Source organism: Arachis ipaensis, chromosome B10, assembly GCF_059453495.1.
Source record: "Arachis ipaensis isolate K30076 ecotype BB chromosome B10, ASM5945349v1, whole genome shotgun sequence".
Classification (NCBI taxonomy): Eukaryota; Viridiplantae; Streptophyta; class Magnoliopsida; order Fabales; family Fabaceae; genus Arachis; species Arachis ipaensis.
The window spans coordinates 31,501,785-31,526,476 of NC_142435.1; the positions used below are offsets into that span (position 1 = coordinate 31,501,785).

General features: G+C 33.7%; 2 protein-coding genes and 1 pseudogene across 5 annotated transcripts; 1 reads left to right on the forward strand and 2 right to left on the reverse strand.

The window, feature by feature from the left end:
• Positions 1 to 1,417: 1,417 nt before the first annotated feature.
• On the forward strand, positions 1,418 to 7,718 carry LOC107623613 (uncharacterized). Of its 4 annotated transcripts, XM_088507471.1 has the most exons (9): positions 1,418 to 1,872; positions 2,018 to 2,093; positions 3,402 to 3,447; positions 3,834 to 3,908; positions 4,143 to 4,260; positions 4,380 to 4,511; positions 5,058 to 5,326; positions 5,834 to 5,916; positions 6,044 to 7,718. In XM_088507471.1, exons 7-9 carry the CDS (start codon positions 5,144 to 5,146, stop codon positions 6,105 to 6,107), a joined length of 330 nt encoding a protein of 109 aa, XP_088363597.1. In that variant the 5' UTR covers positions 1,418 to 1,872; positions 2,018 to 2,093; positions 3,402 to 3,447; positions 3,834 to 3,908; positions 4,143 to 4,260; positions 4,380 to 4,511; positions 5,058 to 5,143; the 3' UTR covers positions 6,108 to 7,718. The 4 variants fall into 4 exon arrangements, 1 of the variants encoding a protein (XP_088363597.1); XR_015907072.1 differs by lacking the exon at positions 5,834 to 5,916 and having other exon boundaries at positions 1,419 to 1,872; positions 5,193 to 5,326; XR_015907074.1 differs by lacking the exon at positions 5,834 to 5,916 and having other exon boundaries at positions 1,419 to 1,872; positions 4,143 to 4,207; positions 5,193 to 5,326.
• A 13,641-nt stretch (positions 7,719 to 21,359) lies between these two features.
• LOC148579582 (uncharacterized) lies at positions 21,360 to 21,983 on the reverse strand. The gene has a single exon (XM_088490698.1). It carries the CDS (start codon positions 21,981 to 21,983, stop codon positions 21,360 to 21,362), a length of 624 nt encoding a protein of 207 aa, XP_088346824.1.
• Positions 21,984 to 22,061: 78 nt separating this feature from the next.
• LOC148579583 (uncharacterized) lies at positions 22,062 to 23,800 on the reverse strand (annotated as a pseudogene).
• Between the last annotated feature and the right edge of the window lie 892 nt (positions 23,801 to 24,692).

Genomic DNA, 24,692 nt, shown 5'->3' on the forward strand with positions numbered 1-24,692 from the left:
ACTTAAATCAAAGAGAACAATCATAAACTGAAAATATCTTAAATTATCATTAATTCAATTAGAAATCTGTAACATGGAATAATTCATAAATTATAATAATCAATTCAAATGTTGGAATAAATAAATAAAAGTAAAACTAAAAAAACATTAAACCTGGATCCAGAGTTACTCTTAAAACAAGAAGAAATCCTAAATCCTAAAAGAGAGAGAGAGAAGATCTCCCTCTCAACTAAATCTAAATCATTGAAAGGTGAAAATATGCGAGCTCTGTTTGAATGGAAGCATTCCCACACTTTATAACCTCTGGTCTATGCTGTCTGTACTTGGATCTGGGCCAAAAAGGGCTTCAGAATTCGCTGGGGGCGTATTCTGTAATTTCTGGTGCGTGGCCTCTGTCACGCGTCCGCGTGGGTCACGCGGTCGCGTCAGTCATGCGACCGCGTCATGTGTATTCTGCTTAAGGCGCGCGGTCGCGTCAGTCATGCGGCCGCGTCGCTGCTGATTTGTGCTTGGCACGCGATCGCGTCATCATGCGATCGCGTGGATACCAGTTTCTTTAAAGCTCCGTTTTGCTTCCTCCTTCCATTCTAATATGTTTCCTTTTTCATCCTTTAAGTCATTCTGCCTTTAGAAAATCTGAAACTACTCAACACACTAATCACGGCGTCGAATGGAAATAAAGGTAATTAAAATAATTAATTTTTAAAGCTTAGAAAACATGTTTTTTCATTATATGACATAATAAGGAAGGGAAAGTAAAACTATGCAATTAATGTGAATAAGTAGATGAAGAGTTGAATAAATCACTCTAATTAAGCACAAAAGAACTCATGAAATATGGGTTTATCATTGACATCATTGACTTTGAATCTATGTTATTGAATCAATGCCATTGCTTTGTTTATTGCAGTTGTAGATTTGATACTGTGGAGACAGAAGAATATTAGTTTAACTGTTAATTTTTAAGTTTTTAGTTATTTTATATATTTTACTTATGTGAGACCGGGTTAATCGGTTCAACCAGTAATCCACTGGTTGAACTAATGACCCAATGATCCAGTAGTCTGATCGATTCGATCATCGGTTCGGTTCTGACAATTATGCTCGTATGTGCTTCTCTCTCTCCTACGTTCTTCTCCTTCTCATGTTCTTTATAAAAAATTCAATTCAAGAATGTTCACTACTAAAAAATTAGTTATTACAGACGGATATTTTCAATAAATTTTATCCTATAAAAATACAGACGAAATTTTAGAAAAAATTTTTATTAAAAAATAAAAAAATAAATTAACATAAATTACGGACAAAAAAAATTTATTGATAATTCTATAAAAAAATTATTTTTTTTCGTAAAAAATAATTACAAAAATTAAATGAACAAAAATAATTTAAAATTTTCGTTCGAAAATAATAAGTTAAACCTACAGTTGCCCGAGATAAACCTAACATTCTTCATCCTTCTTCTCCGTCAACGAGCTACTTTTTCTTCTCCTTTCCTCACCCGCAGCGCCACCGCCGGCCACCCTAACCGCCGCAGTTACCTTCTCCGTCTTCTCCTCTTTTTTAAACACTGAACCAGTAGAACACAGCCCCTGTCTCTCTCGTTCTTTCTCGTTCGCAGAAAGCTCAAGCTCCTCCACTGCCACGCCTCTCTCTCCTTTTATCCCCCTCAGTTCTGGCTCGCATACCTTCGCGCAAGCCCTAGCTCCGTGGCGACCAAAATCGGTTCCACCGTCAGCCGCGGTTCCACCTCTCTCTTTCCCCCTGTTCGAACCGATAGGGTGCGTGAACTAGGGTTTTGGTTTTGTGGCAGTGGTTGTTCATCTGAGAGCCACTGGCGATGCTCCTATTCTCAAGCAATCTAAATTCAAGGTAATCTTCGTAATGGCAGCATTATATTTTTCTTTGGGTAGAGAAAAGACTTTTGTGTTCAAATGTGCAAGTTCGGTTTCTGGGGATTTTTCTATTGTGTTCGAAGTTTGAAAGCGTGTGTTTGTTTCTTTTGATTTTTGTTTAGGGATGAAGAGGTCCAGAGATGATGTTTACATGAGTTCTCAGCTCAAACGGCCTATGGTATCTTCTAGAGGAGAACCGTAAGTTCAATTTGCTTTTTGGCTTGTCTTGTTTCATGGCTTTCTTTTTTATTTTTTTTATTTTGGTGCGATGGGGTACATTTTTACTTGATGAAGCAGTTGAATCTTAATTGTTTTTGTTATAGAACTATTTAGTCTCTTCTGGAGGTTCAATTTTATTGCTTTTACTTTTACAAATTTGCCAAACCAAACCTGTCGGTGATCCAAGCTAAGAAATTAAACTTGTTTCCATTAATGTCTTTACTTTGAATTGACTAACTTAAAGAATGCTTGAATGCAAATATAGAATCAAAGACTCATTAGTTATGAACAACTGAACTGATGAAAATGGGAATTGCTGAAACTGGTGATGAAGTAAACTTAATTTATAACATGAACTCATTATACTATTTTATATTCATTAATTACTGGTAGCTTCCCCCATTAAGTTTGAGCTATTTTATACAAAAACTGGTTGATCAAAGAGAGATGATATTTCTATTTTATACAAAAACTGGTTGAGATATCTCTCTCTCTATATATAATCATCCATCGTCCAAATCTATATATAATAAGTCTCCTTGATCAAAATGTGAATTGGAGTGATGAAATAAATTAAAAGAGGTAAGTCCCACACTATGGTCATTCCCATACTTCTCTCATTAATGCCTGTCATCCTGATACACTCTGTCAGTTCAAAAGAAAAGAAAAGAAAAGCATATACCTTATTACTAGCAAAATGGACCAACCTCTTAAAGGAAACTCAAACTGTCACACTGGGGTTCATACTTCATTTAGACTTTTGACCATATTTTCCAAGGGAAATCATTTCTTTAATTTTAACAAAAAAAATTACTAGATCTGAAATCAATCAACCTATCAAAATTCGGATATATTATTCCTAAATTCAGTAAATAGTTTACTCAAAGAAATTTCACAATGTCAAAAGACTCAAATAAGTATTCTTATTAGTTATTTTGCAATAATCAATCTGTTTCAAATAAGTTTTTTTCCCCTTGAGTTGCAGAGGAAGGGAGCTGGTTCCACATCAGAGAAACCACTTGATGCAATTGAATATGAAAGCATAGATTATTATTTCTCCATAAACCTTTTTTTTTTATCTATATCTCCTTCTCTATTATATTTTATAATATAGTTTCTGCATTATTGAAGCTATGTTAACTTCTTTTACATTTATTTTTTTTCTATATTACTTTTGCTATCAGATTATTAAAATATATTTCATCAATTATTATGTTATACTATATAAATTATAAAGTTCTCTTTTTGTATGTGTGTTTTTACTATTTGAGCTCTTCAATTTAATAGGGACTATTCATGGATTGTGGTGGTGTTGGAGGCAATCTAAGCTCTGGTGAGTTTTTACCAATTCTTATTTCTTTGAAAAAAAATAATGTTGAAGTGCAGTTTCATGTTATAATAATTTTTTAAAATGGGGATTGATAAATAAGTAGCTGAAATTTGTTTGTAGTATTCTTTTTACACTTGAAGCTATTACTCAGTGCTGACACATTGTAATTATTAGAGTTTCCAGTTTTATTTGCAGTTGTGTAAGGCAGATATCCAAATCTTGTGAACGTGATTTTTGCTCGGTCATAAAGGACACTGCTTTGATTTTTAGACCAAGTTGTTCATGGATACCATTGATTGTTCTAAATTTTAATGATTTTTAGACCAAGTTTTAATGCTCGGTCATAAAGGACTTTGCTTCTGACTCTTGTTTCTCAAATACTTTCATAGAACATGGAAGCACGTGCAGCGGCTAATCATCGTATTGCAAGAATCACCTCTCATCTTCAGTCACCCAATTTCAAGGTTTGTTCCTCACGCTCTTCCTACTTCAAATTTCATATCTTTTGTTGCAAAGGGTACTTCATAGTTAATATAACTTTACATAGCTATAAGAAGCTTCAATGATCAGTATTTAATGAACCAATACTATATAACCTGAAAATTTTCTAAATTTGGGTTCCTTGCATAAACTTGAGCTTCTATTATTGCCAAAGATTAGTGCTTGATCATGTGATGTGTTCAATTTTGTGATGACAGGATGGTGGTGATGTTCCTGTTGAGAGGGATGAGTGCAGGCAAAAAGAGGGGCACCGGGATTCAAGGTAGCAATCTTGGGGGCTGCTGGTGCAATTGGCCAATCCCTATCTTTGCTGATGTATAATAGTTATTTTCCTTCTTGTTTATTTGAATTATTTGTTTGTCTTGTTATAATGTCAGTATTTCGGTTGCATTTCTGCTCATTTTAAAAGTACATATATTTTTATTGTAATACAGGGGCGCATTCTTACTGTTGCTGGGGTGACTATAGCTATATACTCTGCACCTTTTATTGGCCTTTTAATTTTAGTTGCTCTAGCTGTTTGGCCGGACTGGCTGGTTGTTGCCACTTGTGAAACATTAAGAAAGGTTATCCTCTGCAACTTTGAAGTATTTTTCATTACTTTAAGAGCAGAAATAAGAGTTGGAAATGCTTTGTTTCTTAAATTCAAAATAATAACATTATTCCAAATATGTGGACTTGCAAAATAATAACTATTTTATAACATTTACAAAGCAGGTATTTAAGTTACTTTTAACTAAATTTGCTGCTGAAATTTTCAATATGGCAAACATTCCAAATTATATATATATTTGAGTTCTGCTAACTGAGCTTTGGAGTGAAAGTTTTGATACTTAATTGTATCCCTGTAATCCATGAGACTAACTTGAAAGTAAATAAACTATTTGATAAACCATTGAAGTCTCCAAACTTTTCAGCTTGAACTCCTATGTTAAAATTTTTTGAATGAACCTGCAGGTTTTCAGCTTTGCCATCCAGTTTGCAGTTCTATGTACTGTATTTCTTAGTGTTTTAAGCTTTTAGCTCAATCTGAAACATACCCATTATTTGATTTTTTTTCATTAGTTTCCAAAAAATTCAACCGTTTTCTTTACGAAACCCTTTTTTCCCAGTCTCATTAGCGGTTACCAACCCCCAAAAAAGAAAAAAAGAAAGTTGCTGAAGTTGCAGTGATTTGAAGAAGGGTTATCAATCATAGATGGATAGTAGCAGTGGAATTGAGAGCAATGGGTGTGTGCCACTTTCAGGGGTTGTTGCAGATTGTGTGAAACGGTGGTTCAGAGACATTCTGAAAGAAGCTAAAGCTGGGGACATAAACATGCAGGTCTTGGTAGGTCAGATGTATTACAGTGGTTATGGTGTTCCCAGAGATGACCAGAAGGTGTGTTCTTTCTTTTATTTTGGTTATGGTTATTAGTTATTACAAATTAATAATGCTTTTCAATCAATTTTCATTGCATTGGAGTTTCTTGAGCTTGTTAAGAGTTTGAGGTTCTGTTGTATTATACTATTTGAGAATGTCCATGTTAATTGACAATAGAATCTTCAGGTGGTGACTATGAAAAATTGAAGAAAAATATTAGCATTCTCTATTGGTCTTAATTTTAGTAATGAGATCAATTTTGATGCTGATAATGCATATACACTATTAGGCAATCAAATCTTGTATGTTATATAACTTTCAAGATAGTGGGGATAAGACTTAAGAGTCAAATAATTTCAATGACCAAGTTATATATGAATAGATGACTGTCTATTTAGTTAGGTATGCACAATTAGATGCACTTAAATGGATGCTTCATGTGGAGTTGTGGACACATCTATAATAGCAGCATAGAATGCTTTATCATGGATGCAAATCTAATATCCATGCTAATAACAATGCCAGATTTTTCTGTTGAAGACTACTTCACAGCAAAATAAACAAGAGTTTACCAGAAGCAAAAAATTTGTCAATTATCAGAAAATGGAGTAAGAAGTGATTGAACAAATCTAAACACTTAAAGTAGATAACATTGTTGTTTCATAAGACTTTATTACACCTCTGAACTTTCTTATTCTGACCTTATTGGTGCTGATAACATTGTTCCCGATGCAGGGATCTGTTTCAGTTAGTATGTCTCTCTTTCATTCGCGCCTATGTTTTGTTTGTTCCCATCTGACTTCAGGTCAGAAAGATGTCTCGTCTGTCCTTGATTCAGATCAACCCTAGACAATCCCATCTCATGAGTAAGTCTTATTTCATGCTGAAAGTAATTTGATACCGTCACTTTGAACTTCCAAAAAGCAAGAGACTATCACAAAATGTATGATTGACTAGAGGATTTTATGAATTGGATTGTATGACAAAAGAATCACCATAATATAAGATTTAGTTATGTAACTCTGCCTATATATTATATAAATGGAGTCATCATGTTTCATAAAACTTGCTATATGTCCTATAATCCATGCAAGTAAAGTCTAATTTGAATCCTGTATAAAAAATTAACAAGTGCGAGTTAAAGGAAATAAATGTTAAGGAACAAATGTTAAGTAACAAATCTTGCCAGTAGAGAATGTAAATTATATATTGAGTAGTATGAATATGCATCCTCATAGGTTAGTTACTAGTAGCTAGCAAACCATCCGTTTATGCTTATTAAGTTATCTTGGTGACGGAAATGTTTTTGGCCTTATGTGTATAATGTTATAGGACACATGTAATGAGCCAAAGTCAAATAGACAACTGATATTTTATTAGAACTTGATGCATGTATATAAGTATATTGGAAGATCGGAGATATTATGAGTATTACCCAATTTTTAAAGTTTGTCGGTTATTATATATAGTCATTCAGCAATTGATATAGATTTAATTATAATTCATGGGTTTGATTCTATTCAATTAAAGAAGAGATGCATGCAGATGTGACCCTGTGGTCCTTCAAGTCGAGGTGTCATATCCTAAGAAACCAATGTAGTTTATTTGGATAAGCTACTTGAAAAGAATGTGGTGTTAAATGGCTTGAAGCATTTGTTTTGTACCACACTTATCGTATAAGCTGACCCTTCTCTGATTTAAAAGTAGTACTAAGATGACTTTCATAATTAAGAGGAGTAATAATGCTGTTTATCAAAGCATTTTTTCCCAAAAGAAAGCAACATAATTTGCTTGTGATGAAGAGGAGTACACATAATTTGCTTCACTGTCTCTCTTAAAATGTTCTGGTTTGTTTCTGAAGAAGGCTCTGAATGCAAGTATAAATAGCGCAACTGCTGCTAGTGTTGAAATGGCAGATATTACCACTACTGATGATGCAGTTAGGCCTGATTGATCTCTGCTGGAAGCATCATCACGGTTGCAGTGATCAAGAGGGCTTCCACAAAGCTGATGGTTCCCTTCAAATGCCTCGTCCGGCCAATGAGAGAATTTCCTGTCCAATTTTTCTTGAAGGTTGTTGTAGGAGAGATCAAGCACTCCCAAGCTGCTCATGTCACCAACTTGTGGAGGGACTTCTCCAGTGAGTTGATTGTGAGAAAGATCAAGTGCTTCTAATTTCAATAGATTCCCAAGAGAACCTGAGATTTCACATGAGAGATTGTTGTAACTGAGGTCTAAACTGATATGGAGATTTTTGGCATTTTCCAATTTCTGTTTTAGTGTGGAGAATAACACAGCTTTTAGTATGGTTGATAGTTTTAGTATGGTTGAAAAATATATTGAGGATTATACTTGATGTATCAATACATTTTCTTTATGCTTTGAATTATATTGACTTGCTTGTTTATTATGGTACTTTTCTTTTAGTTTGATAATATGATAAATTTGTTTATTTTTTGAAATATTATAAATACTCGAATATAAGTTAGAAGAAAATTTGTATTCATTAAATTTATATTTATTTTGTATGAAAACAAGTTTATTTTGCAATGAAAAAATTTTAAAAAAAATTTATTTTACCTTATTGACAGATTTACAAACGAATTTTCTGTCTGTATTTAGAGTGTGTGATGATTTTCCAAAGTTCAAATTACAGACGAAAAATCTGTTGGAAAATCTGTTGCCAATTACCGACGGAAAATTCGTCGAAAACTGGTAAAAATCTGTCGATAATTTTCCGAAGGAAAAAAATCCGTCGGTAAATAAAGACTAAAATCTGTAACCAAATTCGGTAATTTCGTCGTTAATAAAAAATCCGTCTGTAATAAAGATTATATTTGTTCGTAAATCTGTCTGTATTAATCCATTTTCTAGAATACATTTTCTAGTTGTGTTACTCGTCTGCAGTTAAATTTACTACTTTATATTTAATATTTTATTATTTTTATACTTCTTTTCAAGTTCATAAATTCTATTTTAAATCCGAAAAGATTTCATAGTATCTATCTAATATCATCCGATTGATTGATTATTTATTAGTTATATTTTTTTCATTTTTAATATTTTCACGTTTTGAAGTACGGAAATAAAAGTATATGCGAATGACTTAATCATTTAGTCCTCTAAATATTTAGTTTGCGATTTGGTTATAAATGATTCACAATAAAAAAAGTAATGATTATGCAAAAGAAAAAAAATTGTTGCGAAAATAAAAATTAATTTTTTTTATATCTTATTCGATAAAAGCACATATAATATTTCTTATTTTATTATTATTAGTTGGAGATTTTCTTTACTTATTTGAACATTAATATTTTTAAAATTATTAAAATATATGTTCATAAAAATTAATTTTTTAATTATAACACATCTAAAATTATTAAGTTATATACAAAATATTTTTAAAACACATCCAAAATCATAACTAAAATTTACATTTAAATGTTAAAAATAAAATTAATTTTTTTATATCTTATTGACTTATTCAATAAAAATGCATCTAATATTTCTTGTTTTTTTATTATTAGTTAGATTTTTTCATTACTTATTTGAATATTAATATTTTTTAATTTGTTAAAATAAAAAATTAAGTTAAGTTTTTTAGATATTGTTTAATAAAAATATATCTAACATATTTTGTCATAGTATTAGTTGAAAATTTTATTATTTATTTGAACATTACTATTTTTTATTTTAAAGTCTTTATTAATTTTAAAATTAAAATTTTGAATTTAATTTAATTTAATTTTTAGATGTGTATTTAAATTGTAATTTGTTGGTAATTAAAATGTTAAAAGTGAAACAAAAATTTTAAGAGAACAAATATTATTCGAATTATAAAAGAGACTAACTTTATTAGTTTCGAACGAACAAAAATAACCTGATTTGTCCAAATAAAAAATAGAAATTAAATTCTGTCTAAACGACGATACATAAAATATCTCAAATAAATCCAAATAAAATCCACTCGTGGAATATAATCTAAAGATTTCTATAGCTTCGACTGCAATTATATTACCGTCTGCCACATATATGTGTCTTTCAGCATCACTTGGCGGTCGGCTCTATAGGCAACCCTACATAGTAACACTTACATGAGTAGTAGCAGCAGAATCTACCCACCAAGTATCAATAGGTGCATAACTTAAACTAGCTTCAGAATAAATGAAAGTAAGAATCATACTATTCTTTACACGCTGGTGCGGTATTTTTATAACCACACTTACTAACCGGCAAGTGCACCGCGTCGTACCAAGTAATACCTTACGTGAGTAAGGGTCGATCGCACGAGGATTGATGGATTAAGCAACAATAGCGTTTGATAGGATTAGTTAGACAGGAAGAAAATAGTGTTGAGATGCAATATAAAAGACATTAAACAATATCAAAAATATTGAAGAAAGGCAAGTAATTAAGATGGAAATAATATATGGAGAAGATAGTTAAGGTTTCAGAGTTATCTATTTTTCCGGATTAACTTTTCTTACTAACTAATTTAATTATGCAAGATTTAATTTATGGCAAACTGTATGTGACTAGACTCTAATTCCTTAGACCTTCCTAGTCTCCTCTAAAATTCATTAACTGCCAATTCCTTGGTCAATTAATTCCAATTAGAGGGTGATAATCAATTTCTAGTTTATAAGCCACAAAAACTCTAATTATCCAAGAGGTAAAATGATTATATGTCACGTATCCTATTAAATTCAGATAATTAAAATTTAGGAGAAATAGTTTTCAAGCTGTTGTTCAGGTAAAGAGCTTTTCCAAGTTTTACAAGAACTCAAATAGAAAGAGGGTCATACTTCCGTTCCACCCAAATTCATAAAATAAAGAGCGAAAACAATTTTTAAATTATAAATCCATACATAAATTAAAATAGAAAAAGCAATACAATCAATCCATAGAAATAGACAGAGCTCCTAACCTTAACAATGGAGGTTTAGTTGCTCATGGAAAAGAGAAAATAAGAATTCAGGTAAAAATGTACCGAGTTTTCATCTGATGGCATCAGATCCCTTTTTATAACTAATCCTAATAAACTTAAAATCTAATATTTAAAATTAAACTTAAAATAATATCTTTTCCTAATTTAAAATTTGAATTTAAATTTGAATTAATTAACAGATCTTCAGTTGATGGGTGGGGACCACTTGATTTGTCCATTCTGCAGCTTCTAATATGTGATTTCTGGGCTAAGAACTGGGTCAAAACAGCCCAAAAATTGCCTCCAGCGTTTTTCTACATTTTCTGCACGTGGCGCATGTGACGCGTTCGCGTCGTCCATGCGCTCGCGTCATTTGTGCAGATTCCAGTCCACGCGATCGTGTCAGGCACGCGATCGCGTCATTGCGATTTCCTCCATTCCGCGCGGTCGCGTGAGCCATGCGTCCGCGTCGGTATTCGCTGGTCATCTCCTTGGCTTCTTCTCTTTCTCTGCAGAAACTCCATCAAATTTCGCCAAATGCTACCTAAAATAAACAGTATTGTACAAAACTCAAAATAGCATCCATAGTGGCTAAAATATAATTAATTCTTAATTAAATTCAACAATTTAGATGCAAATTCACTAGGAAAAGATAGACAAGATGCTCACGCATCACATGCCAAGTGGCATATTTGGTACAATCCTTCTTCATGTATCCCACTTTCTTACAAAAAAAAATAGGTTGAAGCTTGATCCTATTTCTTAGCCTTTTTCTGCTGAGAAAGCGCATCTGCAGTAGTATCACGCTTTCTTTTATACTGAGAAGACGAAACCATGTGAGCACTTTCAGTCTTATCTTGCTGTAACCTCTTTTCTTCTTACTCACAGCGAGATATAAGCTCATTTAGAGACCAAGTGTCCTTCAGAGTGTTATAACTCACTTTGAATTGTCCAAAGTGTGAAAGAAGAGAGATCACAATAAAATGTAGGAGTAAATCTTTAGACAACTCTAAATTTAGTACTTTCAATTTAGAAACAAGATGAGACATTTTCATAATGTACTCTCTTATATTCCCTTTACCTTTATACCTCATGGAGATAAGTTTGCTAAAAAGGTTACTTGCCTCCACCTTTTCATTCTTAGCAAAGAATTTTTTAATATCTTTCAAGAACTGTTTGGCATCTTTATCCTCAGTAATTGAGTCCCGAAACGTCTCAGGAATTGAGTGTTTCATGATCATAATGTTCATTCAATTGGATCTTTTCCACTTCTCTATTTTAATCTCATTGAAATTTTTTGGAGTGAAAGTGGGTTTTTCCTCTCGAAGAGCTATATCCATATCCATACAACCGAGGACAATCTCCACGGTATCTTTCCAAACCTTAAAGTTTAAACTATTCAGCATAGGAATACTACTAATTTGTGCAAAAATATTGGTAGCTGAAGCCATAGTTTTTTTATTAGAACAAAAAAAATCTGCATTAAACATTAGTTAAATAATGGGAGAAAATCCATATTGAGATATCTAGAACAATATTAATTTTCAATATTTGGATAGAAAACTTAACTGTAGGTGATACTCTCATTGCAATAATCAAATATTGTCAAAATTTCTGTCACATATTAAGTCTTTCTTTGGACTGACTGAATGCGTACAAAGAAACTTATACTTTGTAAACTATTTATTACCGCATATATTTTCTATTAATTGGTCAAACAATAACCTTCCTTTAGGCCTATTATTGACCGCATAATTAATAGAAAATAAACAAAAATGTGTAATGCTTATTATTTGGCTAAACAATAAATTTCTTTTGAACCGATTATTATCCGCATAAATAATGAACATTATTTACTATTACTCAAAAATAAAAAATAAGTTGCATATCTTGTTAGTATTTTTGTGTTTTTCTTGTTAAGATAAACATAAAATACACTAATTTAGTGTTGTGAATACAATGTCTCTATCTATATCTCATTTGTTAAACACAATTTTATATCTCTATGTCCCTATCTTAGTGTCTTATACCTGCAAATAAATGCAGTCAGAGGGAGATTTCTCCTCTTTTGCAATGGGTGGACCCTTTTGGATAGGGGGGTGCAAAAAAACTGGTTTCACTAAACTGAATTGAAATTGAACTGAAACTGTTTTAAATAAACCAGTTGAACTGAAACCATAGTTTTTATGAAAACCAGTTTATTAAAAACCAATTTTTATGGTTTAGTATAGTTTTAAACCAAATTAAAACTTGTTTTATTTAAACTCTAAAATTAGTTTTTACATACTCTTTCTCTCTCTCTCTCTCCCCCTTCACTCTCTCTCTCTCCCCTTCCTCTCTCTCCTCTTTCTCCCCTCCTCTCTCCATTCTCTCTCTCTTTCCCCTTTCTTCCTTCTCTCTCTCTCTCTCTCTCTCTCTCTCTCTCTCTCTCTCTCTCTCCTTTCCCTCTCTCTCTCTCCCTCTCCTTTTTCATCTCTCTTCCTCTCTCTCTCTCTCTCTCTCCTTTCCCTCTCTCTCTCTCCCTCTCCTTTTTCATCTCTCTTCCTCTCTCTCTCTCTCTCTCCTCCTCCTCTTTCTCCCTCTCCTCTCTCTCCCTCCTTTCGCTCTCTCTTCCACTTTCTTTCTCTCTCTCCTCTCCCTCATCTCTCTTCCCCTCCCATCTCTCTTCGTCTTTCTTTCTCTCTCTCTCTCTCCCTCTCTCTCTCTCTCTCTCTCTCTCTCTCCCCTTTCCCTCCTCTTCCTCTCTCTCCCCCTCCTTCCTCTCTCTCTCTCTCCCTCCTTTTCCTCGCTCTCCCATTTTCTTTCTCTCTCTCCTCTCCCTCATCTTTCTCTCTCCCCTCTTTCTTTCTCTCTCTCTCTCTCTCTCATTCTCCTCTTTCTTCCCCTCCCCCCTCCCCCCTCTCTCTCTTTCTCTCTCTCTCTCTCTCTCTCTCTCTCTCTCTCTCTCTCTCTCCATTTCCACTCGCTCTCTCTCCCTCTCTTTCCTTTTTCTCCCCTCTCCCTCGCTCCCCCTCCCTTCCCCCTTCTCTCTCTCTCTCTCTCTCTCTCTCTCTCTCTCTCTCCCTTCCTTCCCCCTTCTCTCTCTCTCTCTCTCTCTCTCCCTCCCTCTTTTCCCTCTCTCCCCTTTTGTTTCACTCTCTCCTCTCCCTCCCTTCTCTCTTCCTCTTTCTCTCTCTCTCTCTCTCTCTCTTTTCTCTTTCTCTCTCCTCCCCTTTCCCTTCTTTCTCTCTCCTCTTCTCTTTCTTTCTTCTCCCTCCTCTCTCTCTTTATCCTCTTTCTTCCCTTCTTTTCTCTCTCTCTCTCCCCTCTTTTTTCCAAAACAAGAGAGAGAAGAAGGGAGAGAGAAAAGAGAAAAAAAGAGGGAAGAAAGAGGAGAAAGAGAGAGGAGGAGGAGGAGAGAGAGAAAGAGAGAGAAGGGAGGGAGAGAAAGAGCGCAAGAGAGAGAGAGAGAGGAAGAGAGAGAAGGAGAGAAAGTGAGAGAGACAGAGAGAAAGAGAGAGGGAGAGAGAGAAAGAGCGGAGGGGAAAAGGGAAGGAGAGAGAGGGAGAGAGAGAGATAGAGAGGAAGAGGGATAGGAGAGAGTGAGAGAAAGGGATAGAGGGAGAAAAGGGAGAGAGAAAGAAAGGGGTGGGGGAGAAAGAGGGGCAGGGGAGAGAGAGGAGTGGAAGAAAGAGGAAGAGAATGAGAGGGGAAGGGGAGAAAGAGGGGGAGAGAAAGAGAAGAGGAAGAGTGAGAAGGGAAGGAGAGAGTGAGAGAGAGAAAGGAGGGAGTGAAGAGGAGAAAGAGAGGAAGAGGGAAAGAAAAGAGAAAAAGGGAGAGAAGGGAGAGAGAGAAAGAGAGAGAGAGGAAGGAGAGAGAAGGGGAGAAGGAGAGAGAGAGGGAGGGAGAGAGAGAGGGTAAGAAAGAGAATGTAAAATCTAATTTTATATATGTTAAGAAAGAGAGAGAGGAAGAGAAAGAGAGAGAGGAGGGGGAGATGAACGGAGATGAGGGAGAGAGAGAGAGAGAGAGAGAGAGAGAGAGAGAGAGAGAATGAGAGAGAGAGGAAGAGGGATAGGGGAGAGAGAGAATGAGAGAAATGGATAGAGAGGGAGAAAAGGGAGAGAGAGAGAGGGAGAGAGAGAGAAAGACAAAGAGAGGGGAGGGGAGAAAGAAGGGAAGGGGGAGAGAGAGAGAGAGAGAAAAAGAAAAGAAAGAGAAGAGGGAGAGAGAAGGAGAGAAGAAGAGAGAGAGGAAGAGGGGAAGGAGGGAGAGAGAGGGAGAGAAGGGAGATAGAGAGAGGAGGGGGAGAGAGAATGAGAGAAGGAGAGAGAGTGGGAGAGAGAGAAAGGATGGGAGAGAGGGAGAGAAGAAGAGAGAGAGAAAGGGAGAAGGGAATGAGAGAGAAAGGGAGAGAAGGGAGAGAGAGAGAGGGAGGCAGAAAGAAAGAGAGAGAGAGAGGGGGGGGAGAGAGGGAGAGGGAGAGAGAGAAAATTTAGAAACTAATTTTATATATGTTAAAAGTTAAAACTAGTTTTAGCCTTTAAACAAATTTAAACTGGTTTTTTCTATTAAAATTTGTTTTATTTTTATGAACTGGTTTAAACTCGTGCACTGTATTATAAACTAGTTTAAAACCAATTTCTTATTTGACAAAGTAATTTGGTTCAATTTCTAAACCATTTAAAATAGTTTAATGCAGTTTCAGTTCAGTTTATGAAAAAACTGAACCATAAACACCCTTACTTTTGGACTTTGGAGAGAATTTGTTCATGGATAGGTTTGAAGCTCTGCCTCCAGCTCAAAATTAAAGGTGGGGAGTGTCGATGTTTAATCACAAAGATGTACATTTATGGTACATTGGATCCACTTACAACATTATTCACTCTATATCATATCAAATTATATAAAAAAAATATATATATATATAAAATATTGAATTTTAACCAACCAATTATATATCTTTCCTTTGGTCGTTATTTGTATATCTTTTTTTATTTTTAAAATGTCTTTGACAGCCAGAATAATTGTCCAAATGACAATATCGTCTTACGATCTAATATCAAGTGAATTGTGTTTAATTATTCTAAATTTCTATGCTTCCTAGTCTTTTTTCATTGATTAAATCATTAAATTAACAAGTAACTGAATTATTCGCTAAGTATATCATACAAATTATGCATGATCAATGATTGAGCATCATTTTTCGACATGCAGATGAGTTATTAAGGACATGACCATTACCAACATTTTGAAAAGAAGAGAAAGCCAAATCGTGTATTCAAGAAACAAATTGATCAACTCCATCACTAAAGCAAAAGGTACACATGAAATTAAACTACAATTTAGATTCTAGGGAAGAATATTTGGATTTTACGTAGATAATAATTGTAACACCCTCACTACCAGAAGGTCACGCTTTCGGCTACGCCACTCTGATAGCAAGAAGTATTACAACTACTTTATATACTAAATATTAAAATAGGAGCCTGTGACTCGACACCGTATCGCTGATTTCTTTAAAAACCGGGAATAAATACTTTATCTTAAGAAAATACAAGCAGGCATAGATTCATATACAATACTCCTTACATAATATCTCATAATATAATATACATATAAAATATACAACTCTTATCCCTCTTACAAACTTGTAATAACAAAGGCGAGGGAAGAAAATAATCTAATTAATACAATAACATATAAACCAAACGCAGTATAACTCTTCTTAATGCTTCTTCATCCGGTTCCTGAAAAGGTAAAGCTGTAGGGGGGTGAGAACCTAACCACACGGTCTCACCACAGAGTTTCAAAGTTGTCATAAGAAGATATTTAATAAGAAAACTGTTTTCAAGCTCATTGATTATCATTGCCTTATGAATCTTTTAAAACCAATAGGAAATCGTTCAAAACTTTTTCAAAGAAACAATGTTTAATCTTTCAGAAGTCCGAAACCTTTCCTTTCTTATAAGAAAATCTCAATCAGAAACCAACCACGCAATCAAACAACACAGTCATTAACTCAGTACCAAAGTTCATTCTCAAATGTAGCACGCCAGGACAAACACAAGCAAGACAGACAAGGAAAGCACAAGTAGGTAGCAGTTACAGCAAATAGTTCAAGTAGCAGTTAAGAACAGTTTAGCAATTAGGCAAACCAAGATAAGTTCAAACCCAAACAAAGCATACAAATGCATATGATGCATGCCTGTCCTATGGCTGATGAGGCTCATCTGTTGGTTATCCAGCTAACCCGACAAGTCTGAATTGTCCTTAGACTGTCCCCCGACGTGCATCCCCAAGAGTCTATGCATAGCTTTTTCTCAAGTAATCAATATTGCTCAATGGGGGTAACATTCCCGGGAATTTATAGTGCCCGGTCACACTTACGTCTTAGGGTCAACAGAGTATCGAGTTTTCAACCTGGTACACATGGTGGCAAGCCACGGCACTTAATCCAGGAAATCTCGTATCTCAAATATTTCAAATTCATAAGCCATATAAATAATTCATTCATCATTCATCAATATCTAAGCCATTCTCAATATCATCATCATTCGTCAATCCATATCCCATTTCCAAATTCATTCAAAAATCATATTTCAAATGAATCCTTATCATCCTTCTTTTCGTTAATCAACAATCTCAATCCAAAACATAATTCTTTCTTTTCTAAATAAATCAATCTTAAACAAATAACGTTTAAGAACTACATCTTTTTAAACAATTACTTCCAACAAAACTTCCAATTTTATAAAATTTCGGCAGCATCTCCTCTAAAACTCGGATTCTGCCACCCTTTTCGGGTCCCAACCTAGCCAAACCAAACACCTGTTAATCATTCAAATCACTTCCAATAACCATTATCACAACAACAGCACTCAACCCAAGGAAATTACAAAATCCAGAATTCAATCAACCAACCCTATAAACCACAATTTAAACCGACTTCAACCAATAGCATCAATCAATAGTTAAGAATTCTCGGTCTTCTCAAACAGTTTCAAACCAAACCATCCCTCAAACACTTTTCGAATCATTTCCAAAATAGCAAATCATTCTCAATAAATAACCCGTTTTCAAATCTCAAGTCTTTTCCAAATTTATTTTAAAATCAAATTCCGATATCAAATCGGGTTTAATATCGAATCAAATTTCAATATTAAATCTTTTCTAAAATCAAACCGTTTCCAAAATTAACCTAAAAGGGAATAATAAATCTTCTCTAATAATTCAAGAAAAACCACTTTAACAACATCAATCAACTAATCCAAATATCCAACTTTCTCAATCGATCAGTTTATCAATCAAACTAATAATCTCATTCAACTAAAACAACTCAATTCAATTCATAAGACTCACGAAATCACAAAAATGTATTTTACGCATCAATATCGATTTATAACAACCCTGTAATGTAAAATAGATTTAAGAAAAACCCCTACCTCGGTGTCGCAATCGCATAGTTTTAACAAAACAGTCCCGCTTAGTCTAAACTCACAATAGCAGTGGTGATTCCAACACAACCGGGACGATGGCAGCATCACCAACTCCAATTACACTCGCAGCAACATCGAATTTGATGGAATCAAACGCAGAAACAACTCTAAAAATTCAAGGCAACACCGAAAATAAAATGGATTTAAAATCATAACAAATAGATAAACGAGACCATGGTAGTTTAGAGTATAAAAGTGAAACAGAGTCAGGAGAAAGGCTAGACCTAGGGCAGTGACACTGAACCTGGATTGGGGCAAATCAGCAGCAACGGTAGCAACGTTAGAACTGGCGGTAGCAATTCCAGTCACCCAGCAGCAACAATTCTTAAGGAACATCAACCATCACAGCCCACAGCTGCAGCGGCTTAATCCTAAAACATCAACGCTTAAGGTTCTCAGTCAACGGATAGCAGGACAGTAGCAGTGGAGGTTCATAAATAAAAATAACTTACAGTAACTAAGGAAAACAAGGAAACAAAGCGTAGCAGTAGCAGCAAGGTGATTGCATCAACACAAGGAAGATGGCCTCCTCCCCCACCTCAGCTCGTGACTCCGGCGGCGACGAGCTCCACGGACGGCGATGGCGGAGAAAACAGTGGCGGTGATGGACCTAGAAGCGGCGACTCTGCTCGACAGTAACGGACCCAGAGGCGGCAGCGATCACGTGCAGCAGCAGCAGCCCGCGATAAGGACGATGGCGGCAGCTTGCACAGTCACGACAGAAGCTTTGAAGGTAGTGACCCTTGGCCTCCTCGGTCAGTGGCACGACGGCGCGGGACGGCGGCGAGCTGAATGGCGGCGGCAACTGCGCGATCTCTCTCGGGTCTCCTCTCCCCTCTGCCAACAACGACAGCGACGGTGGCGGTGATACCCACCGCGACGCCTCCTTCTTCTTCCTTCCTCCCCTCTGCTCTCCCCGTTCTCTCTTCTCCCTTTCTTTCTTTCTTCTGGCTATTAGGTTTTGGTTGTGGGTGTTGGGTTATTTTGGGGAAAAGGGTATAGCGGCTAGGTTAGGAAAACTGGGGTTAGGGTTATGTTTTAGGAATTTAGGATTTTGGTTTGGGAATTAGGATTTTATGATAAAATTGGGGATTTTTAGATTCATCTAAAATTTAATTAAATCTCTAAAATTATTTTAAAATATAATTTATTGTATCAAAATACTAATTAATTTGAAATCAAATACTCTAATTAAAATTATAAGGTAATATAATTAATTTTTTTTATTTATAAAAATATTAATATTAAATTCTAAAATCTCAATTATTTAAATCAAACCATATAAAATTCTTATTATTTTATATTTGCTAAACTTTATTATTCAAATATAGAAAATAATTCAATAATTATAAAATTAAATAAAACCTTAAATTACTTTAAACTCAATTAATAAAAATTTGCTTTAATTTATCTTTAATAAAATAATTCTTGAGATTAAGTTACTTAATAAATAAATAAATTAACATTAACTCTTAATAAGATTTTTCTAAAATTTCTGGTTCTTACAATAATAACTAGTGAATATCGTAGGAAAGTTAATCTTGGCTCTAGAACAGTAATATGCTTTGATGATTGGTGAATGGTCCAACCACAAGTAATGAGAACATTTAGACTCAAGGATAATTACATTCATTTTCAAGTTCAGAAGCAATTTAAACACGTGACTAATAAGGAAAACTTGTCCATCCTCAATTACAAATGCAATAGAGCACGTTTGTTACTTGACATGTCTCTTGTATATAAAACCAGCTGTGATATAGAGAGAAAAAGGTGATAAGTTCCAATGGTGGAAATGTTTGAAATTCATGGCTAACATATGGCAAAGAAGAAGACAAGCAATTGGTACATTGGAACAAAGTAAAATATTATTTTCAAGTAGCAGACTAGCAGGCAATGCATCTAATAAGTGTGTGGTGTTTGACATGTGAATGAGTAAGCCAAGTCTAGTAGACAACTAGTTTGTGGTATGAGAATGTGTGCAGTATCCCTTGGAGTCTTGATGACAATGCCTAAGAAGGGTTCTAAGAGGTATTCTAGGAAGTTTTAAGTATATGTATGTAAGTACTAAATTTCTTAATTTTCTATTTATGTTATTTTTATTGACAATTAATTCGACTTTATACTTTTATAATTTATCCATATCATTTGAGTCGTATTATATAAAACCAATTATAGTAAAAGTAAAAAGAAGTTTTTCACTAAAAATAAAAAGAAGCTAGTAAACAAAATATATAGTAGTCTGCAATAATGGGGAGAGACGATTTAATAAAATTAAAATCACTTTGATTATCTTACTGTAGTGTAATACATGAGAGGCAAAGCTTCTACCATGAATGAGTAGCCCCATTCATCTTTAGAGGTAATGAGCAACATCAATCAACTTAATTCCTTAGAAAATTAAACACTCGTGAAAAAATTTACATGAACCTCATCGTTCTTAGAAGGGATGGAAATCATGGAATTCCATGAGACTCTCAAAATCCTCATAAAGGGGCTTAACCAATTTTCCAACTTTTTGGTGAACCATCTTTGCCTTACTTAAAGGCAATTTGTGAAAAATGTTGTCTTTGCCTATTTAAGGCAATTTTTATTAAATATTGCTTTGAATAAAAATTATCTTTGGCCAAAAATGTTATAGTGTAACTACCATGTCTGAGCTTCTAGTTGAGTCATCACAGTTGTTGTCCAATTCAGTCAGGATGGCCTCTCTATAAGAAAGTTTTACTGAAACTATTAGCCTAGGAAGTAGAATTCAGGTCGCAACAATGAGAAAAAAACGTAACGAGAGATAATAAGAATGAGAAAGAGTATGAAGGAGGACGTATGTATATTAATGAAAACAATCATGCTAGGTGTAAACTAAAATAGACTATCAGGATAGAATACATGTTGAAATATAAAATATATATTAAAAGACTCATATAAAAATTATTTTCGTGTGAAGTTGATAGTTAAGAATAAGTAGATAATTTGACATATTTGACTAAATTATCAACAAAAAATTTTTAATTATCAACTTCACATAAAAATAACTACATACAAATTTTTATCATAAATTAAACTACGTATATATTTATATACAAATAGATGGCAACTAATTATATTAATTAATTTTAGTGTATAAATAACATTTTTATAACAAAAATATGAAATAAAAGTTCTACAAAATCTTTTTCTTCAAGTTAAAGAAGAAACCCCTAATAAAACTTCACTAAATTCTTCTGTACATCTCAATTCACGTCATTCTTCCTTTTATTCAATTTGCCGTTCACTCTAACAAACTTTAGACACAGCTCTCTGGTTCTACAATTTGTATAAAAATGGTGCCTATGTTGCATTTGTGGGCCCTACCAAGAAATACCAAAATATTAAAAAGAGAAAGTGGCTTATAATGTTCTTTATCATGCTCTGGGTACTACGGAATCTAAGAAACAGGCTCATGTATGAAAATATATCACCTTTGCCAATCATTAATTATTAATTATAACAAATAGCTCCCAATCAGGGGCGGAGCTAGGCTAACTATTTAGGGGGGCGGTGTTATATTTTATATTACTATTTCTATTGATAAAATTAAAAAAATAAATATATAATCTCAATCAAAGTAAGACAATAATATATAAAAATTACCACTTACAGTTTTGTATCATGAAAAGGCTATTTGACGTTTTTTTCTATTTTCAAAATCATCTATAATTAAATTTGTGTCGAAAATAGTTGCTAATTCTTTTTCTATATAGATGACCGAATTGTCTGCAAGAAATTCATCAGCCATCTTACTTCGGAGTCTTGTCTTAACAATTTTCATTGCTGAAAAAGCTCTTTCTGTTGTTGCTGTAGATACTGGTAGAGTCAAAACAAGACGTATTAATCTATCAACCATGTAATAAGTTCTTGATTTTCCTGTTTCTTGCAACTTGTTGCACAATTCAAAAAGTGTACCAATGCCTTTCAAATGATTCTGTATATCATGTTGATAATGTTGCAACTGAGATTTCAAAATATTTAGCTCATTAGAAGGAAAGTCAAGGGGATAAAACTTCTCTGCTAACTTGCTGATTTCTTCAATATTAAATGATTTGAAATTGTCTTTAGGATCCAAAGCACAACTCAAAGTCAAAAGCTCTATTGTTTGCTCATTAAATTTACTATTCAACTCTTGTATTTGAGAGTCAATTGTTGCCAAGAATACATCTATTCGATAATGATGCTCAACAGTCACACTTGGTTGACGAGATTGAACTCTTCCAAAAACATATTGTGCACTCATATTAGGGACTTCAATTTCATGTTTTTCACAAAAATCTTTAACATTTGCAAGAAAATTGCACCATCCACCATCTCTTAATTATTGAAGAAGCAACTTTGATGTAGAAACAATATGCATTGCATTAAGAATATCTTGAGATTGTTGTTGCAGTGCTTGGCAAAGAACATTAGTGATTCCTATAATCTCTTTCATCAAGTGCAAAGTGAAAACAAATTCAAATGACAATAATATTTTACTAACACCATAAGCCTCACCTCTTTGTGCATAAGTTGTCCCGTCTTCAATGATATTATTGAGAACAATATTGGTAGCAGTAAACATTTTTACCAAACTGCAAATAGAATTAAAGTGAGAGCTCCATCGAGTATCCCCAACTCTTTGTAAAGTGCTTATTTGATTTACACCTTTGCCTGTTTCTAATTCATTTTGAGCAACCAAGTTTGCATTTTCAATTGTTTGAACTTCTTGTAATTGATCATGTCTTTTTGAAGAAGCACTAACAATAGTGACAATAGAGTTTAATTGAGTAAAAAATTCATGAATTTGAAGTACCTCTCTTGAAGCTGTCACCAATGCTAATTGTAACCTATGAGCAAAATAATGCACATAGTATGCTTGTGGAGAATCTTTAAGAAACAAAGCTTGCAAACCATTCCACTCACCCCGCATGTTGCTAGCACCATCATACCCTTGACCCCTAATATTTTCAACTTGGAGATTATAATGAGAAAGGACAGAAATCAATTCTTTCTTTAAAGTTGTTGCACAAGTATCAGTGACATGCACAAGATCAAAAAATCTCTCTTTAACAAAACCATCTAGAGTAACAAATCTTAAAACAATGGCCATTTGCTCCTTTTTAGATTCATCTCTAGATTCATCAACAATAATACAAAATTTGGCATCTCCAATCTCTTCTCTAATTGAATTTCTCACCTTAGTAGCAAGAATATGTAGAATTTCTTTTTGGACATCATTTGAAGTATACTTAGCATTTTTTGGATCATTTTCCAAAACATTCTTTTTCACTCTTTCATTGTAAGATCCCAAAAATTTCAACATTTCCAAAAGGTTACCTCTGTTGCTTGAACTTTGGCTTTCATCATGTCCTCTGTATGCACAACCTTGAAATGTCAACCATCTAATGCAATCTATAGATGCTCCTAGTCGAATTCGATTCTTTTCAATCTCTTCTGATGTTTGCTTATGAAGAAGTCTATCAATATGTTGTGATTGTTTCATCAAATCATCACATGATTTTAGCGCCTTATGATGGAATGAGTTAGGACCTTTGCCAATGTGATTCAAAAGAGCACATTCTTTTCCACTATTTACTTTCTTCCAATTCCTGAAACCATTCTCAATAAAAGCATTTGAACCCGTATTGATTGAAGGTTTCTTAGCAAAAAGAAAGTACGAAAAATAATATATAACATCATCTTCTATAGAATATTCTAATCAAGATGGAAACAATTTAAACCATGAAGCTTGAAAGCGACGATGACTTTTATCACCAGAAAATGGATAATTATCAAGAATTGGTTGATTTGGCCCAACTTTAATATAAGCCCGATAGATTTCATCTCTTTTATTTGGAGGAAACTTCCAAATCATTGGTCGCATTTCAGGATCTCTTTCCAAACGAAAAACATCCAGTTGATTTGGAAGAAATCGTGGACGTTTTGAGCTATTCAATGAAGAATTGAAGTAATGAAATTTGATGACCCCTCAAGTATTGGAGTAGTAATAGTAGAAGCATCTTCATTCTCTTGATCTTTTCTTTTAAAAAATGTATCAATAGTTTTGAACTTACTCATAATTCAAATGGCCAAATAAGTTCCTATAATTAAAAATATATTTAGCAAAAAATATAAATTACAGTCTAAATCTTTATAAAATATAAAAATTATATTTCAATATAAAATAAAATATTAAAATTCAGAACAATAATACTAACATCCTAGTATAAATAATATAAAATTGTAATTAAATAGTTAACTAATAAAAAAAAACTAAATATACAAACTAACATATAATAACATAAACTTAATTAACAAATAATAATAAATTAACTAATTAAGTAAATAACTAAATATATAAAAAAGAATAAAAATAGAACCTTTTTTTAGAAAGAAGAGTGAAAAATCACTTGTTAAACTATTATCTTTTTTTTTTAATCTGCAAAAAATAAAAAAAATAAAAGTCAAAGAGGTAAAACTGTAAAAGATAAGAAGATTAAAGAGATAAAGAAAAAGAAGAATAGAAAAAGTTGTTACCTGAAATTTTGGAAAGCCAAGGCAGGAAGGGGAAGAGGGAGAGATTGGTTGTATGCTGGAAAATAAAAAAAAGGGGATGGAAATTGAGGAATGATTGTACGTTGAGAATTAATAAAAGGGATAGGGGTTGGGAAATAAAAAAAGGATAGAAAATGGACTATTGGGCTGGATTTTTTTAGAAATTAAAGGGGGAGATTTGGAAAAGATAGAACAAAAAGAGAGGAGGGTCTGGGAAATAAAAAAAAAGAGAGGACTAAACTATTTTTTTTTAAATAAAAACTAAAATTTTGGGGGGCGATTGCCCCTTTACTTCTATGTACCTGCGGCTCTGGGCTGGATTTTTTTAGAAATTAAAGAGGGGGGATTTAGAAAAGATAGAACAAAAAGAGAGGGGAGGGCTGGAAAATAAAAAAAGAGAAAAACTACCATTTGT